Below are 20,029 nucleotides of genomic sequence, written 5' to 3' on the forward strand. Positions count from 1 at the left end.
AAAAAAAGAATTCGGTTACTCCACACAAATTTCAAGTTACATATTTAATTTGTTTGGATTAAGAAGATAGATCACTAACCTGTAGTATTATCACAAAAGTGAAGAAGGCCAAAATAGATTCTGTAGTATCACTATAAATAGATTTAAAAGGTTCGGGTATATTGGGATAGGTATTCAACCATAATTTACATCCAATAGCTCCAATAATACATAAAAATATCAGGATGAAGACACACCAGATCACATCTTGGTTCATTTGTCGTTCTAATGATGATCTTTTGTATCTGGGACCACCGTTATTCAACATTGCTTTCGTTTCATGTCCTAAAAGGAACAATTAATATAATCAAATGAACTAAACAACATTTTATAACATAAATTCATTTGCTTTTAACTAGAATCTAGACTACAGGTGCTTTTAACTAAGTTTATTGTTGGATTAGTTGAGTAGGCGCCCTTTTATATAACAGCCATGGAACAAAATATAGGTCAATCACTCTATTAGAGCCCGTTCACATGACGAGCGGTTTACGCGCGGTTTGAAACCGCGCGTTTACAAGTACATGAATTTTCTTCGAAGCGTACACATGCCTCCGCGCGTTTTTATGGACCGCGCGTAGAGCGCGGTTCTAGAGCTTGCCCGAAGTAACCGCGCGTTGGCGCGCGGTTTGAGATCATAGGTTTCTAATGTAACCTTTCAGATGACCGCGCGGGCACGAACTGATAGATGCCAGAGACGTATTTACGTATTTTCCTTCGATCCGTTCGGTAAGAAATATTTCAAAATGGAACCGGACGCTCCTAAATTATTCATAGATGAAATTGAGAATTTTCCTGTAATATGCGACATGACAAGTAGTGTATATTCAGATAAAACTCAAGGAGACGGGCTTGGGAAGAACTCGTCATCATATCCTGTGAAGGAGATGCTAATGAAGAAAAAATATTTATTATGTGACCACATAAAAATGATAATAGCTCTTTATTTAGAAATCATGAGATACACGTAGAACAAATACAAATGAAGAGAAATAGTATCAAAATAACATTCACCTACCACTTAACAGCAGAAATCTACTATACTAAGTATATGGTTCTAATTATAATTATTCAACAATGAATTAAATATTATATTCTTAAATGGTTTATAATTATTTATTTCTTTGATTTCATTAGGCAGTCTATTGAAAAACCTTAAACAACTGTATTCTAGCTGCTATTTGTGTTGAATTTAATTTACTTTTTTTTTCTGTCGAGCCACGTGTCCTGCCCACTGCCACTTCAATTCTGCAACACGCGCTATAATATCTACGACTCTAGTTCTTTGTCGGATTTCTTCATTCCTTTTTCTGTATCTGAGACTGACATTGAGCATAGTTCTTTCCATCGCTCTCTGCATCACCCTCAGCTGGTTTGCGGTCTTCTTAGTTATTGCCATAGTTTCCAGGCCATATGTCGCTACCGGTAATATGCAGGCATCGAAAACTTTCCTTTTAAGGTTTATGGGATGTCGTTATTCCTGAATATATATTTCATCTTTCCAAAAGTCATCCAAGTTAGCCTGATTCTTCTTTTTATCTCTGCTGTTTGATTTTCTTTGCCGATTCTTATTGAGTGTCTTAAATATTATATATTCATCTACATTTTCAAGTTGTGTGCCGTCAATGTTTATGTGTTCTGTGGTGTTGTTGATAAGATTGGTCTTCGAATCATTAATTTTCAAACCGACTTTATTCAGAGCATCAATAAGTTGTTTTAACATCTCGCTCAATTCCTGCATGTTGCTACTTATTAGGACGATGTCATCGGCAAAACGAAGATGATTTAAGTAGGATCAGTTTTAATTGATGAATAATAGAAACTATTCGATCTATAATTACCTATCAAAACTTAAAAACGTTTAATTCTCACCTAAATCTGATACTGAATCCAGATTCAAATCAAAATGTTGAATTCAAACTGAATACGGGCCGTTACGGCAACGCGCGGTCACCGCTTGGCAACCGCGTTCCATGTGAACGGTATCCAATTATCAACCGCTCATTCAACCGCGCGTAGACCGCTTGTCATGTGAACGTGCTCTTACTCTTTATGGCTTCTCAACTTCAAATTGAATATAAACAACCCCCAATGTACACATTGGAAGAAGTCCATTCACTATATTTAAGTTGTTAAAAAAGTATAGGGACGTGAGTTTCAGAAAAAAAATCCTACAATAATTATAAGATGACTTTAGGAATAAAAATTTCAATCATTGTTTTAGAATCCAATCTTATTGATATTTATTAATGTAACATTTGACATTATTGGTTCTCAAGGTGACAAGACAGATAAAATTCAACATTTTATGTAAATTTTCCAATTTAAGTTTTAAGAACACTTTCATTTATGCAATTTTTCAATGTTATTTAGCCAACTACCTAATACTGTAATAATAATGAATTCATTACCTGCATATACAACAATTCCCTCAACATAGTCAGTATTTTTTAGAAGGCACTCTCGCAGTATAAAATTTTCTGTACCTACAGGCACTGTTTCTCCAGATGGATGTATAATGGTACCTTGAAACCTATATATTTTGGTTGTTGGCGCATCAACCTCGATTGTACTCTTGAATTTACAAGGGGAGAAATCCTGAGGAAAAATTATTTCGTTAATAAATGTTTCAGAGACGTTTTTATTATCTAAGTTGAACAAAATATAAAGGGCGACTATATTTTCGAAAAAAAACATTCTATAAAAGAAGATGTGCATTTTTTTGGTAGGTTGATATGTGTTTTGACAAATAGTGAGAACCTACTTATTCTGAAAATGAATTTGAATTAGCTGCAGGTTTCCAGGGGTGGCATAGCTCATTATAAAAATTTGAAATGGCTTTAACTTGTCATCTAGGCCGAATCGGAAAAAATGGTAAAGGAAAAAAGTGTTTCTTTTGACCTCAAGAGTATACTCTTGAAATATAGGTATAATTCAAAGGTTCGCCCTGTATATTCATAAGGACAGAAAGAAATTGAAAGTGTCGACTAAATTTAGACTTAACCTTTTCAACGAAACCTCTGGCCACTTGACGCTGCTTGAGGTTGGTCTCTCCATCCAAGTGGCCTGTGTCGATGTAGCAACAGCCACTTGGATCGCTGGATTTCAAAAGCAAAATGTCAGCAGGAACCACCTCGTTGTTTGAGAGGTGAATGAGATCTCCGACGCGCACATCTTTCCACAGCACCTTTCTGTATCTCATGTCCTCACTGAAAGTAAAAATAGGTATTAAATTCATGATCTATCCAAATGATAGCAATAGTAGTGAATATATGCTCATAGAATTTTGTTTTATTTTATAATTTATAAGAGTTTGTAATTGTTGTTACCTACTTCTGAATAAACTTTTTCTTTCTTTTCAGTAAATTTTTTTTCGGGTATTTTGGTCGTCTGGTATCTTCAAGAGTGATTTTTTATTGCTTATTTCCAAGTAGCTAGTTGGTTAAATGAGAATATTCCAAATAAATGAATATGCCAAAGGGGCTAATGCCATGGCTACCTCATTCACCAGATCTCAATACGTTAGATTTTTATTTATGGGTACATACTGCTTCTCTATGTTGAAATCACATCTCATCAACACTTTAACGATTTGTAAACGTCGTTGAAGCGTGTATCTTTCCATGGTAATGGCATAACCTTCTGAACACAAATGACATAAAAAATGTCAAAAATAGTACACAGCGTTGCCATTATAACCATTCTAATAAATGTATGTATGTATTCAAAAACCCTTTATTACCGGATTTGTCCTGTCGATGAAGAAATTTTTGACAAATCACATACCCAAAAGTGAAATGAATTCAGCACCTCCACGAAGCCAAGTTCAAACGAAATATCACACAGATGATTAAGAATTATTTTTATGAATTTGACCTCATCATTTTTAACCTTTTGAATAAATGGATCATATTCTCGATCTATAAATATCAATTCGGTTTAGCACCAGATTTCATGCAAATAACTCTTTTGTTTGGTTTCCGGTGAGATAATAACAATCCAGATCCTACATAACAATTGATTTGTAGATAAGCTGTGATCTGTTTTACTGGATACGTATATACCAAAATTCGAATGAAGACACTTTGTGAATTTTCAAGACAATATATAACACAAAACAATTTTTTCAATAACTTAATATCATAATTCGAAGAATATTCTCAAACTAATCGAAACATAAAAATGAATCAACTTAAAGCTATTTTTATATGCAAGATATTTATGAAGCATAAGTTACTACAAGTATTTCTCAAGATCAGCTGAGTTTTGAGTACTGGACATAAATCTCTTCGTGTGTTTTTTTAATGGAATATTATGAAGCGAGGGAACATTTCCAATAACTACATCAATGCATAAAATTAAGCATTAAATCTTTAAGGGTACTTAATTTGATTTAAGTAGGTACATAGTTACTCAACTCTTGATGTTTACAGTGTATTCATTAAAAATGAAAATAATGAAATAAATCCTGGTTCATTGTTCACTTAAATCTTTGCAAAATAGAATCCTGGGTCCAATTCAGTAGACAACCTTCACAATACATTTTAGAATGTATATCCGAACTACTTTAGACTATATAACTGGTGGCCTTCAACTTTTCACCAAATATCTTTGACATTTTAGTCAAAATATAACTCAAGAAACAAAGGATACCTAGGAATCTTAACGGAACACAGAATATTCATATGATGAAGTTGTGTTCTACTTTCGAAAGTTCTAAGAATTCTTGACCTCATTTTTTAACGAAGTCTTCTTATTACAATAATTTGTCTTCAGTCATACAACTGAATATTTGATCTAAAAATATAATGGTAATGATCAATTAAACGAGCAAAATGTAGATTTGCTTACTATTATATTTCTAAACAAGTTTATTTGTACATAGAAAGCAGACGTTTTGTGAATTATAGAAGAAAAAAGTTGAAATTTAACATGATGGTTTATCGAAACCAAAGTCAATGTTTGGGCTGTATTGAGGTATCAATAATTATTAAAACTGAATAATATTATATAATATCACCTGAAATATTCAAACAATAGAATATTATTAATCACTTTTATAGGTAGTGGACATTTTTCAATTATGTAGTTCCAAGAAATATATGCAAATGAAAGCGAATACTTTTGACTGATAAAATACAGCATTATGCATTATACGTATAAAATTATCTTCAACTATTTATTAGTTCCATCGTAGGTTATCTGAAGGATTCATGAATAAAATCTATCCGTTATTTGTTCATGGTTTAGGATAATGAACCTTAGGAAATCGTTCGAGGAAAACATCTCAACATACACTGCTCCATCTCAAGTGTTTTGCGTTTTTTCAACCGATAAAAATATCAGCCGAAGAATCTGTTTGACTATGTTAGCGCAAGGTTTCCTTAAAAGAGCATTTTTCGTGAAAACAGTTGTTTCAAGGCAATTCAGTGTATTTTGCCATATATAGTGTTGCAATTTGTAGAGCCTTCATTTGTGCATCTTATGAATCGAAAATATACAGGGTGTTTAATTTGACATATGGAAGATTCTGCAAATTTTCATTTACAAAATTTGGCAACCTGTTAGTCATATCCTGTATATCACTGGTCCAGTTCAGATATACCGCTTATTCATGTATAATATCCGACTAAAAATAAATTCCAATGTGACTCACCATAACTTTGTAATATCAAATATACAGAGTGACTAATATTGAAAAAAAAACCTTCCATGTTAAATATCTCGAAAACCATCAATATTTTCGAAGACAAGGTTGGTATGAAGTATGAAGTACACTGCGCAAAAAAATTAACGCACATTATGGAAATCTTAAATTTATTCTACAACTGAAGGTGTTCTCAACGATTATTATTTTTATCAGAATTATGCATGCATATGTTATCCACTTTCAACGTTTTTCTTCAATACAGATGTTTTTTCCCAGCAGGAATAAAAAAAGATGAGATTATCAGATTTTGAATGTATTGGCTATTGGCTCCATTCTGCAATCAGTTGTTCTCGATCAATTCTAGTGATCAATAGTTTTTCTTTCATTTGATTTTCTACACTCGATCGCTATGCAACGCGAAACACGCAATTTGACCCAAGAGGAATGTGCCCAAGCGGTAGTTTTGCGAGAAGAAGGGTGAACATACACAAGAACTGCAGAAAGGTTTGTAGTTTCCCATACAAGTGTGTCCAGAATGTTGCAGCGATTCAGGGAGACAGGTATGAATGTCCGAAGACCAGGACAGGGTAGACCACGGGTAACAACTGCCATTCAAGAACGTTACTTGAGAGTTTCTTCGTTGAGACAACGGTTTGCAACCGCTCGCCTCCTTCAAAATCAGCTTGAGCAAACTCATGGGGTGCAAATTAGCACTCAGACAATAAGAAATCGCCTCAGAGAATATGATTTAAGGCCTCGTGTCGCGGCAAGAGGCCCTGCTCTTACCCCAGCCCATCGAAGGGCGTGTTTGGATTTTGCGAGAGAGCATATCCATTGGGAAGAGGCTGATTGGGAAAGAGTTCTCTTCACAGATGATGAGTCTAGATTCTGCCTCTACTATTCTGATCGACGTTCCCTTGTATACAGACGTCCACATGAAAGATATGCTCAGTGCAATTTCCTGAATACTACTGGTTTCGGGGGAGGATCGATTATGGTATGGGGTGGAATATCTTTGACTGCTCGCACAGACCTAGTGGTCGTTTATAATGGAGCTATGAATGCTGATAGGTATATAAGAAACATTCTTGAAGAGCATGTAGTGCCATTTGCCCCATACATTGGTGAAAATTTCATTTTTATGGACGATAATGCCAGACCCCATCGTGCGCGCATCGTTCAGGAGTACTTTGAAGAGGTTGAAGTCTCTCGAATGGAATGGCCAGCAAGAAGTCCAGATCTCAATCCGATTGAGCAGGTTTGGGACAACCTCAATAGAAGGCTGACAAGTTCAGAAAATCATCCAGCTACTCTTAATGACTTAGGAATCCAACTCGGAGAAATCTGGGAAGGATTAGATCAGAACATTTTAAGATCACTCATTTTGAGTATGAACCGTCGTTGCCGAGCTGTAATTAACGCAAGGGGTGGAAATACCAAGTATTAAATCACTTATCAGCATTCCAGTATTTTGAAAATTGTTTATTTCTCTTCTTTCACATAAGATTCGGTGAAATCCTGAATTTTTCTTCCATTTAATGTCTCTTGTTTCATTCAAAACCTTCCCGAGAGAACATAAAAATTAAGTTATAAAGTCAATGTAGAGTTAACTTCCATTAAAATTGAGATTTTCAGAATGTGCGTTAATTTTTTTGCGCAGTGTAGATAGATGTTATTTTTCATGTTTATTGTTTTGACAATCTGATTTTCTTTTGAACCCTGACGTTATGCCATTGCTAAAATAAATTAATTATATTAGTTATATCAAACCAAACCTATTCTGAAAGTATTAATTGAAAACGTCAAATAGTAATTATGATCAAAATGATACATCGACAATATCTTAGAGAGATTTGAAAGCGCTTCAAACAGTAACAAGAATTTTTCGGTTGCTACCGAAATAATCTCACCAGCTGTGACATTATTCCTTACTTGAAATGATTCGACTATAACAACTTCAAATGTCACTTTGATCGATGCAGAAAAAGATAATTATTTTTTTCACTCAACCCTGATGATGAGTGATGACTATCGAGCGTAACCATGATGCCATTGAAAGCAATTGCAAACGGTAAATCTAATTCATATTATTCTTGGTTATCGCACTCTACAAGGATCCCGAATATAATATTACACTCCCTATGCCAATCGCAAAAAGAAAAACCCAAATAGATCTATATTCGACAAATAGATCTATTTTGAGATGAAATTATTTTCGCCTTAGTCTAGTCTACGAAAAATATCGGCTACCTTGGTCGTTTTACAGGAATCGTAAAACATATATTGATGTTTTAGTAAGTATAATCTAAATATAATAATACGAGTTTCATTGCCTAACTCGATAATTTCAGAGACATTGTAAAATATACATCAGAAAATATGGGTAGATGGACGCAAATGAAATTATACAGTGTGTTTCAAAATAATATCTCGACATTCAAACATCGAATTTGAAGAGCGATTTTACCAAAAAAAAATCTAAGATACAATGTGTTGAAAAAAAATTACTGGTGGATCATTAACATTTCATTTTGTTCTTGGAACTACTATAATTCAGCGATTATGTCAATCGGAAAAAAATTCAAAGTGTCATTTTTATGAAAAATATTAGTGTTGTAGAGAGATTATTATTTCAATAAAATTATAGAGAAATCTGCGTGGGATTTACTTATTTTTCCTGGAAACCAATGTGCCACTGTGTAGGTTTATAAATACAGATAACAATGAGAGAACAACTACAATAGGTACGTGTTTGAGGAAGAAAGTTTGTAAGAACTTTTTTTTAATAGAGACTATTGAGACATTATTTCGAAACAACTTGTACTTAGTCACGTATTAACACACATGATATAAATAGGTTAAGAATTTTTCCGAATTATATTCACATCTCCAATCAACAAGTATGTTTCCAAAAAAAACCTATCTGGAATAACAATGAGAATTCTATAAAATCTTTTCCAATTTATCAGCAGACTCAAAATTCTATAATTCGAGAAAACAAATCAAATTTCACAGTTTTAAATTATTTCCAACAACGCAAAACATTGGAATGAACGAGTGGTAGAATGAGCCTTCTGTACGAGTATTATACATTATTTTCTCTAATTCATTGCATTTTCATTGAAATTAATGAAATATTCCCATAAATATATTTTAGTGATTTTTGCATTGAAAAATGTTGGTTGGCAGAACTGATTTCTTTAAGGCAAATTGATGAATTGACAGATAAAGCCGTGGCGGAAAGTTCGGAGTACCAACATAGAATAATAAAATATAACCATGAAAACTGTGCGTTTCTGATAATATATTCTCGCACGATTTTGTTCTACAAGATGTGGAAGAATGCACGGAATAACCACAGAATTAGAGAAATGAATATTTTATATCATCGTGATTTTATATCGTATGGGTGTCCTAAAATGATCTGCTTTCTTTGTTTCTTATTTGCAGCCCTTGAAATTATAGATGGGAATCTAAAAATTGAAAATTCAAGAAAAAAAAAATTAAGTCAGTACAACTAAAAATTCAATTTACAAAAGATTGCAGATTTTCTCATGTTGCTATAATATAAAGATCGTTCCTGAGTTACATATATTTATTTTGGAAGTTAACATTCGAACACGGAAAATACTAAAACGAGGACTAACAATATTAAATTATTATATGAATACATAAGGAATTATCCGATCTCATAACTATTATATTCAAAACATCTAATAGATTGAATTCCTTCAGTTCATTCAACATTCACAAAGCCGCAATACCTACTTTATGTAATATGCAGTGAATAATGAAGTATCGCAATACAGATTTTTGTATAACTTTCTAGGCATTTTCTCCGATTCCATTCACAAGTTCCTCATCCATGCATACTGATTGTAATTCAAATTTCGAGCCCAATGAAGAAAATAGTTTTGCTCGAACATATCAGTTTTTCGAAGCGTATTCAACCCACACTCTGTTGAACACATGGATTTATTTTTTATTTAACGAAATAATCTTATTGTGTTCAGCCATAGAATTGGATAGTTATTGAATGAACGAGTGTTAGAATTTTTTTTCTCTAATCCGCTGGTTTTTTATTGAAATTGATGGAATATTTCCAATTAATATCGTTTGGTGATTTTTACATTGAAAAATGTTGGTTGGCAGAACTGTTTTCTGTATTACTAATGTGACAAATAATAGATAAATACGTGACAGGAGAGTTCCGAGTACCAACCTATACTAATGAAATATAACCGTGAAATCTGTGTGAAACTGAGATATTCTCTCCCGATTCTGTTGCCATAGAATTAGAGAAATAAAAACAGATATATCATTACGGGAAGAAATCCAATAAAGAATCTTGAGATTCTTCTTGCGAGATTTTTCTTATTCGGTGGAGCGATGAGGACCTTTACCGAGACAACCGATGATATCCGGGTTCCTACGCAAGAAATTTCAAAAGGTTGAAGTGTAAGAACAAGAGGAAGTAAATTCGGTTACTCGCCCAAGCAGGCTGCGTAGAAAAAAAATCGATTTGACATTCTGGACAGCCTTACGAAACGAATCTCTTCATGCAAAACAAAGGTGATCGAACTAAAGTTAGGTACACACTACGGGACTTCGTATTGATCATATTTTAACCTGCGTTGAATCTTTCATTCTTGTTGCATCGCACAATAACTTTACTACTACCAAATAAAATTAATCTCTCAAGAAAAAGACGGGTGATATTTTTTCTGGTAAAGTGTCCGCTTCTTTCCTCCAGAACTTTTTTTTGGTGGACTACTGGTAGTTTAGAAACATGTAAAAAAAAAAAACTAGTACTACACTACTTGATTCCTTGTTGTTGTATTCGCTTTTTGAGAAAAAAACAATTTTCTAGTAATCCTCAGAAAATTCCAAATTATTATATAGACCCAGTTATTAAGCTGTGATGAATAAATTAATTAAAAGTTTTGGTACTTATTTAACCAATCTGTAGCGAAGATTAATAAAGATTCGATAAACTGGGTGTAATCTTTTCGAAAAATAGGACCACAAGAGTCATCCTGTAACAAGTAACTCTCATTTTCCTTTGTAAAGGGTGTTTTTTTTAGAGCTATAGAACTTTAAATTGCAATAAAACAACGATGGATTATTCGATTGACATAAATTTTATTTATCCGCAAGATAATCTTGTGGCATTACATTTTAAATATGATTTCTGGCATATGATCGCCACGGCTGGCTCGGATGTAGTCCAATCTGGACATCCAATTTTCGATGACTTTTTCCAACATTTGTGGCTGTATATCGGCAATAACACGGCGAATGTTGTCTTCCAAATGGTCAAGGGTTTGTGGCTTTTCCGCATAGACCAATGACTTTACATAGCCCCACAGAAAGTAGTCTAACGGTGTTAAATCACAAGATCTTGGAGGCCAATTCACAGGTCCAAAACGTGAAATTAGGCGGTCACCAAACGTGTCTTTCAATAAATCGATTGTGGCACGAGCTGTGTGACATGTTGCGCCGTCTTGTTGGAACCACAGCTCCTGGACATCATGGTTGTTCAATTCAGGAATGAAAAAGTTAGTAATCATAGCTCTATACCAATCACTATTGACTGTAACGTTCTGGCCATCATCGTTTTTGAAGAATGATTCCACCAGCCCATAAAGCGCACCAAACAGTCAGTTTTTCTGGATGTAACGATGTTTCGACATACACTTGAGGATTAGCTTCACTCCAAATGCGGCAGTTTTGTTCGTTGACGTAGCCATTCAACCAGAAGTGCGCTTCATCGCTAAACAAAATAAAATGGACTTCGTGCGCGATACGTATTCCGCACAGAACCATTATTTTCGAAATGAAATTGCACTATTTGCAAGCGTTGTTCAGGCGTGAGTCTATTCATGATGAATTGCCAAACCAAACTGAGAATATATCACTTGACAGCTGTTAAATCGGTTGCCATCTTGAACAGTAATGCCAACTTAAAGTTATATACCTCGAAAAAAAACACCCGTTACATTAAATTTAGGAACACCCTGAATAATTGTTTGAAAACTATAACTGGTTAGTTTAAAACTGCACTCTTCGAGAAACTTCAACTCGATTTAATCAGATTTCAGCACCTCTGACTGTGGTTAATCTTCAATCTACCAAAAGCATGCATCAAATTCTTTTTCAATTACCAAAAAAATCTCCTTTCTCCAGGTCATGGACTAACCGATCTATCGTACCACCTGAAACTGTCCCGGCGACAAGTCCGAACGTGGGTGACCCGCCTTAGCCGAACTTGAAGAAACTGGGGCACCTGCTTACCCAGTGCTGTAATGAGGAACCGATTTCGTTGCCTGCTCGATTAACAACGTTGTGCAAACCGGTGGGCGTAAATTTACCATTTTTTTTACGTTGCATGACGTACATGACACATCGATTAGGTCCGTGAAAATGTTCTGTTAGGTCTTTGTCCGCCTGCACTGCCTGTCATACCAGCGTATTTATGTCATCGGTTGTAATTCGAACGAAGATAACGAGGGATTTCGTTTCGATTGTTCTGAAAGAGAGATAAGTTATTGGCGACCAAAGGTCGTCTGCAAGTATTGTCGTTTTGTTGAATTTTTAAAATATAATAGAGTCGTGCTTAAGCGTTTCGTTTTTTTAAGGCCAAGAGTAATGAAGTTCAAGGATAAAGAAGATGAGTCGTTATTCACCGTGATTTCGTCTATGATCGCAGAAGAGTAACGTAATCATTGGAGATCTATGATCAGGAAAAGCATAATAGTTACTGCTCTAATTCTGTGGCAAATCCGTTCATTCTGTAGAACAAAATCGTGCGAGAATATGTCAGATTTCAAGGTTATATTTCTTTATTATATGTTGGTACTCGAAACGGATTTCTGTTCGGGGAACAATGGCTCGAAAATTATACCTTGAAATATAGTTTGATTTCGCCAAATCTATATTTATCACCGGAAATTTCCTCTCGAATTGATTTTCTTGTTTACCCATCGATGCAATTCGTACTTGAGAAACTTTATGCTTCATCGAAGGTGTATTGGAATATTACTTGCTTCCGATGATATTTACTATTGCGAAATTTCAACGCAAGACGGCAAATATCAAAGAGGCTTATTATTTCCTCTATCTCGTGGAATATCTCAAGCAATAAAAAAAGGTTTTACCAACCAAAGTTTTCGTACTGCATCCTTGACGGTCAAAACTTGTGAAAGACGACCTGTTGAAAAGTCCCATAAAATAAAATGTATCGGTGTAACTTGAATTTGAAGATACAACGTGGGATATCAATTGATTTCCTAACAAACTGCAGAAAAATTTTCTAATAAAAGACTACAGTTAAACTGAATACTATATATTTTGTAAAGTTTCAGAGTTATGAATTATTGAATATAATATTTTCGACATCATCATAATCAAAGAGCTGTGATTTTGACTTTTGAGATATTAAACTGAGTGTTTTTACTTTATGTTTTGCTTACAACTGCGGTATGTTCCTAGAACCTATAAATCGGTAAATAAACAAGTGTGCCCAAATTGCTGACCACATGTCAGTTCTTTTGGTTTATTATTTCCGATACCAAACTTTTGTCATCGTTCTAAAAGAATTATTTGCTTTGCATAGTTTTATTTTCTGAATCTGTAGAAATGGAAATTCCAATAAAAAAAAAGTCAGTTCGTTATCTAGAATTTTTCTTGGAAACTATGGGCTATCTATCCTACTCAGAACTAGATATCATCATGCAATCGATCAAACTCTTAATAGGAACTCATTGACGATGGATTTTCCACCATGAATTGGATTTATTGATACTTATGTTGATATATGTATTCTATTCCAAGCTACATGTTTATTATGAAACATGTAGCTGTGAACTAATAAAATACGATAATTCACACATCAAATTAGTAATAATGTTTTTCGTTAATTTATCTCAGATAAGGTACTGTTTATATTCGATCTATCTGTATACAAAATCAGATTACCCGGCCTGGCTTACGAACTGACATAATTCAATGACTTTCGATTAACAGATAATATGTATAAACATAGGGTAAATCGACATGAATTTGATATTTTCAGTGTATGTCCATCATATTGCTCTTTGAGTAACTTACGATAGAATCAAACTTTTAGAAATCATTTCAGTGTTCCTTAAAATCATTATGGTATAGGGTTTTCAAAAAGAGATTATTATTATAATGGCAACACTGTGCATTATTTTTTGACGTTTCTTATGTCATTTGCATTCAGTAGGTTATGTCACTTAAACATGGATAGATACCCCCTCAACAACATTTAGAAATTGTTTTATCGAAATCGGGACTCATTTGTAAATATTAAGAAACATTTAAGAGGAAATACTCAGCTAGTTTTTTAATGGACGAGTGTTAGATTGAGCGTTCTGTACGAGTATGATACATTATTCACTGAAATTTTATTGAAATAAATGCAATATTTCCATGAATATAATTTAGTGATTTTTGTATTGAAAAATGTTGGTTGGCAGAACTGTTCTCTGTATGACAAACTTGACAGATCATAGAAATCCGTGAGAGGAAAGTTCCGAGTACCAACATATAATAATGAAATATAACCATGAAATCTGTGAGCAACTGAGATAATCCCGAACAATTTTGTTCTACAAGCTATGGGAGAATGAAGGGATTTGCCATAGAGTTATAAAGAAAATATTTTTTCCACTTTCTGGGTTACAACAGTATTTATTCACTAGTTGATTTTTATCATAATAAGAACCGAAAATAAGGAAATTTGCGATATATTTATAGACGAAATAACCTACTAAAACGTGCAGGTAGTGCAATCGTTTATGGGAATGCATATTATTCACGAAAACTGATATAGCAGAAATATAAATCTCTTCATAAATACACTTTTGAATTTTGAGTAATTAGGCGAGAATTAATTCATTCAAATCAGGCACCATGCAAAAAATGAACCTCAGTTAGCAATCACAGACAATGAATGGAATCGTAGCACCTTCAACCAGTCTTCGATCTATAAAGTGGGATTACCCTTCTTGACACTTAATATACTATTTACCTCCATAAATAAATAACATAGAATTCACGGAATCGAATTCGTTATAATGTCGAGTTCAAACGCATATTATGGTTTGTTTCAATTGCCTGATCGTTGATTAATGGAACAATCGAAGTTTTTCCAATATAAACTTTTATTGTAGATGGACTGATAAGGAAACAACTCCAAATTGCGTAGTCATTCTATTCAGACACATACAATTCTAGTCCAAAGCTCATCAGGAAGTTCTTTTAAAATCGATAGCACAATTCGAACCAAACTGGAACAAAACCATAGCAAAAACGTGCTTTCTTAGAGATACCTATACTCATACTATATACAAAATACAAATAAATTTGTGGACACACTAGGAGCTTTTGATTTCAGTGATTCAATGATTCAGTGATATACTCATACTCATACTATACACTGTGTCCGTAAAGTATGGAACAAATGCAATTTTAGCTAAACAGACCATTTTAAGAAATAATCCTGAAACACGTCGATTTTTGATTTTAATTTACCGTATTTTAAAATAATAATCTAATAAACAGGGTGAATTACTTTCGAGTAATGACGTTACCGTCATTTTTTTTTAATGGATCAACCCCATTTTGTCTCAATTTTCCGATTACTCTAGCTGAGCTGATTCCAAAAATGTATCACATGTTGATTCCAATTGGTACAGGGTGGACAAAAATACAATAGTTTTGTGTGTGCTCATGAAGTAACGCGTAACATTCTTTATTAGTTAAATTAGCAATATTATCAAAAATACTTATTGTCTAGCGGCAATTAGTTTGAATGGAACACATTGTAGTTTGTTACATTTTTAGATTAATAAAAAATGTATCAAAATAAGAAATAATTTCTTTCATATTCCGTCTGCTAGACCACAAGTACCAAACCAAACATGTTTGTAGACAGCTCATTTTTATTGATCTAAAAATGTAACAAACTACAGGGTGTTACATTCAAACCAATTGCCGCTAGACAATAAGTATTTTTGATAATACTGTTAATTTAACTAATAAAGAATGTTACGCGTTACTTTATGAGCACACACAAAACTATTGCATTTTTGTCCAACCTGTACCAATTGGAATCAACATGTGATACATTTTTGGAATCAGCTCAGCTAGAGTAATCGAAAAATTGAGACAAAATGGGGGTGTTCCATTTAAAAAAAATGATCGTGACGTCATTACTCGAAAGTAATTCACCCTGTATATTAGATTATTATTTTAAAATACGGTAAATTAAAATCAAAAGCGACGTGTTTCAGGATTATTTCTTGAAATGGTCTGTTTAGCTAAAAATTAATTTGTTCCATACTTAACGGACACAGTGTATAAACAATTCAAATAAATTTGTGGATACATAAGGAGCTTTTGATTTCAGTGATTAACCTAGTTTTGCAATAATTTGTCATATTTCAATGTCGTGAAGATAATAACGTGTGAAATAGGTCTTGTATTTCCACTAAGAATACATAATTGGAATCTTTGTCAAATTTCACAAATATTTCTTATTTAAATGAGTAATCACTGAATGGTAATAAAAATAATTGAAATAATACTCATGAACTACAAAAGAATGTTTGTCGACTATCAATATGGTGTTCCGTTGCAGCTGAGCTCGAATTAAAAGATTAACCAAATTCTTATTGGAAGAATATTAAGAAATTGTTCGTCTAAGAGACCAGCTCCCAATTTGTCATTTAATTATTATTCATACAAATGACGTAATGATTATTTCGGCACTATTTGAGAAAGGAGAGAGAGATGTGAACAGCCTTGCTTCGAATGTATATCCTTTGTGGGTTCTGGTTATAGCACAATAGAAACGAAAGCAGTGTTATCTTCCATTTCGTCACTTTATATTTCCCAACCGATGTTACAAGTAAATGGACTATTTATCTCTTGGGCAGATACCTTTGTTGTTGCGGTTATCTATTTTGAGACGGAGAGGAACCCTAGAAATTGAGACAATGTGAATAGAATAGGAAGAAAGGCAACTCGATACCTGTCTTCATACTAAATATACCGAATATCATTTGTACTCAATAAAGTAAGAAAAATAATAATATGGATACCGGTATAAAAGTTTCAATAACCAAGATTGACTTCATCTATTGGGATTATATCTTCAAATTATCATTTAGCGAAAGATTACGAATTTTAGACCGGAAATATCGAAAATTCGAGCAAGAGGGCGAATTTGCTGATAAAGTTCTAGATTGGTGCGCGATATCAACAGATGGGATTCCCAGACTATCCGGGAGAAGTAAGCGAAGCTGTGGACAATCAAAGTAACATTCAATGGTAAACATTAAACTGATTAACAAAAATGATAAATTTTATCCAACATAATCATTCTCGAAAGGAAATTATGTTTTGAATGGACTAAACTTCTTGTTATTTTATTGAAAAAAAAACTCTCAATTAAACCTGTTCTGAGAAGGTGCGGTGAAACCATGCTTTATTTTTAAAATTTATGAAAAACTTTTAAGACATAACAGACCAATTGAAAAGACCCCGGTCTACTATAGTAAAACACATTTTTTTGACAAAATTCGATTTCATTATTCAACATAGTTGCCTTCGAGGGTGATACAGCGATTATAGCGATCTTCAAACTTTTCGATACCATTTTTGTAGCACGATTTGTCTTTCGCTTCAAAATATGCCTCAATTTTGGCCATTACTTCTTCATTGACGCTAAATTTCTTTCCAGCAAGCATTCTTTCGAGGTCTGAGAACAGGAAAAAGTCGCTGGGAGCCAGATCTGGCGAATACGATGGATGCAGAAGCAATTCGAAGCCCAATTCATGCAATTTGGTCATTGTTTTCATTTTCATTTGTTCATTTTAAACGATCCGATAACACTATATAATAATCGCTGTTGATGGTCTGGCCCTTTTGGAGGTAATCAATGAATATTATACCTCGCGCATCCCATAATACTGATGCCATAACTTTGTCAGCTGACTGTTGTGTTTTTCCTCGCTTTGGATTCGGTTCATCGTGTGCAGTCCACTCAGCTGACTTTCGATTAGACTCCGGAGTGTAATGATGGAAAGATGTTTCATCCATTGTCACATATCTTCGCAAAAATTCAGGTTTATTGCACTTAAACAGCTTCAAACACTGCTCAGAATCATTAACACGTTGTTGCTTTTGATCGATTGTGAGCTCGCGCGGCACACCTTTTGCACACAGCTTTCTCATGTACAAATATTCGTGAATGATATGATGTACACTTTCAGATGACATCTTCACAATGTCTGCTATCTCGATCAACTTCACTTTACGGACATTCAAAATTATTTTGTGAACTCTTTTTATTTTTTCGTCGGTGACAGCCTCTTTTGGGCGTCCACTGCGTACGCCGTCTTCGGTGCTCATTTCACCACGTTTAAACTTAGCATACCAATCAATGATGGTTGATTTTCCTGGTGCAGACCCCGGAAACTCTTCATCAAGCCAAGATTTTGCTTCAACTGTATTTTTTCCCTTCAAAAAGCAATATTTTATCAGCACACGAAATTCTTCATTTTCCATCTTTTTTCAAATAACAAAAGTAGTAACACTCACAACGCAACATCTCACAAACTAATGGTAGGACTGCTGTCAAATTTTGACAGGTATCGTTCGAAAGTTGGTAGTTGGTACTAACTGAAAGTCATATGGATTTAATACCAGCACCGCCACCTGTGCATCAGACCGGGGACTTTTCAATCGACCTAATACGTTAGTAATGGCTGAAACAGTTCAATATTCCTAATTATGATAGGAAATGACATTCCGAAATGGAACCTAATGGAAAATTATAAACCGAACGAATCAACTCCCATATAAAATTCCAAATAGCCTCAATATTCGATTGAACTTTCACTATCCGTATGTGGTATGTCCGTTAACGAATCTAGGGTGTATTGAATCGATTATGATCAATATTTATGTAGGGCATACTAGAGCCCAGAGCACGCTCTAGTCATGGATTGCCTGGATATTTGATGAATGAGATAATGGAATAATTTGTGTGCGTCGGGATTTCACTTCAATACGTATAGCTTCAGAAGTGATATTTTATTGAGTTTATGTAATAGATTTTGTTTTATTGATGAAATGACGGTCAAGGTGAAGCGCGATACGAAGAATTTTCACCTTGATTTTTATGTCGTGGGATTTACAGGTTAGGTCAGATTTTCATGGTTAGACTCAGAGATGTATGAAATTCCATTTTTTGTTTTTGTGGGCTTGTACTAGAGAATAAAGTACCTAAAGAGAAGGGGAATAACGGCTTGACTTGATATTCAAGCTTCTTGGTTGAGCTTAACTTGAAATAAAGTCAAGTAGTAGTTTTTCAATGTCAAGTCAAGTATTTATTTATTGAGTTTTTTTTTCGAGGTATATAACTTTAAGTTGGCATTACTGTTCAAGATGGCGACCGATTTAACAGCTGTCAAGTGATTTATTCTCTGAACAACGCTTGTAAATAGTGCAATTTTATTTCGAAAATAATGGTTCTGTGCGGAATACGTATCGCGCACTACGTCCATTTTATTTTGTTTAGCGATGAAGCGCACTTCTGGTTGAATGGCTACGTCAACAAACAAAACTGCCGCATTTGGAGTGAAGCTAATCCTCAAGTGTATGTCGAAACACCTTTACATCCAGAAAAACTGACTGTTTGGTGCGCTTTATGGGCTGGTGGAATCATTGGTCCGTACTTCTTCAAAAACGATGATGGCCAGAGTCAATGGTGATCGGTATAGAGCCATGATTACTAACTTTTTCATTCCTGAATTGAACTACCATGATTTCCAGGAGCTGTGGTTCCAACAAGACGGCGCAACATCTCACACAGCTCGTGCCACAATCGATTTATTGAAAGACACGTTTGGTGACCGCCTAATTTCACGTTTTGGACCTGTGAATTGGCCTCCAAGATCTTGTTATTTAACACCGCTAGGGATAGGAAAAATATCGGATTCCAAATATTCAAATTTGCATATTCAATCGGGAACCACTCAAATAAATATATTTCATTCAATATAATATACATTCATAACGAAATAGTAACATTGTGGATTTGAAAATATTTCACAATCCGACAACGGAATCTAACCATGTTGGGGACATGTAAAAATTGCGTATACTCTAAGAAGTCTAAAAACATGGTGTATGCACTAGTCAATTTTTGAATGCAATGACATTTGACCAAATTGAAAATATTAGTTTTATTTCGTGGCGGCGCCGCAATGTCATACTTGTCATTTCGATCTTTTTTCCTTTGATTTT

General features: G+C 34.1%; 1 protein-coding gene across 2 annotated transcripts in view; it reads right to left on the reverse strand.

Annotated features, from left to right (window-relative positions):
- LOC123683955 (phospholipid-transporting ATPase VD) overlaps positions 1–20,029 on the reverse strand; it is a 33,467-nt gene that overhangs the window by 6,401 nt on the left and 7,037 nt on the right. For both annotated transcript variants that reach the window (XM_045622970.1, XM_045622969.1), the window contains exons 4-6: positions 3,044–3,248; positions 2,451–2,637; positions 80–324 (exon numbers count right to left, since the gene is read on the reverse strand). In XM_045622970.1, coding sequence (XP_045478926.1) covers positions 80–324; positions 2,451–2,637; positions 3,044–3,248 — 637 coding nt within the window. The remainder of the gene's footprint in view (positions 1–79; positions 325–2,450; positions 2,638–3,043; positions 3,249–20,029) is intronic.

The sequence above is a fragment of the Harmonia axyridis genome, chromosome 7 (assembly GCF_914767665.1).
Source record: "Harmonia axyridis chromosome 7, icHarAxyr1.1, whole genome shotgun sequence".
NCBI lineage: Eukaryota > Metazoa > Arthropoda > Insecta > Coleoptera > Coccinellidae > Harmonia > Harmonia axyridis.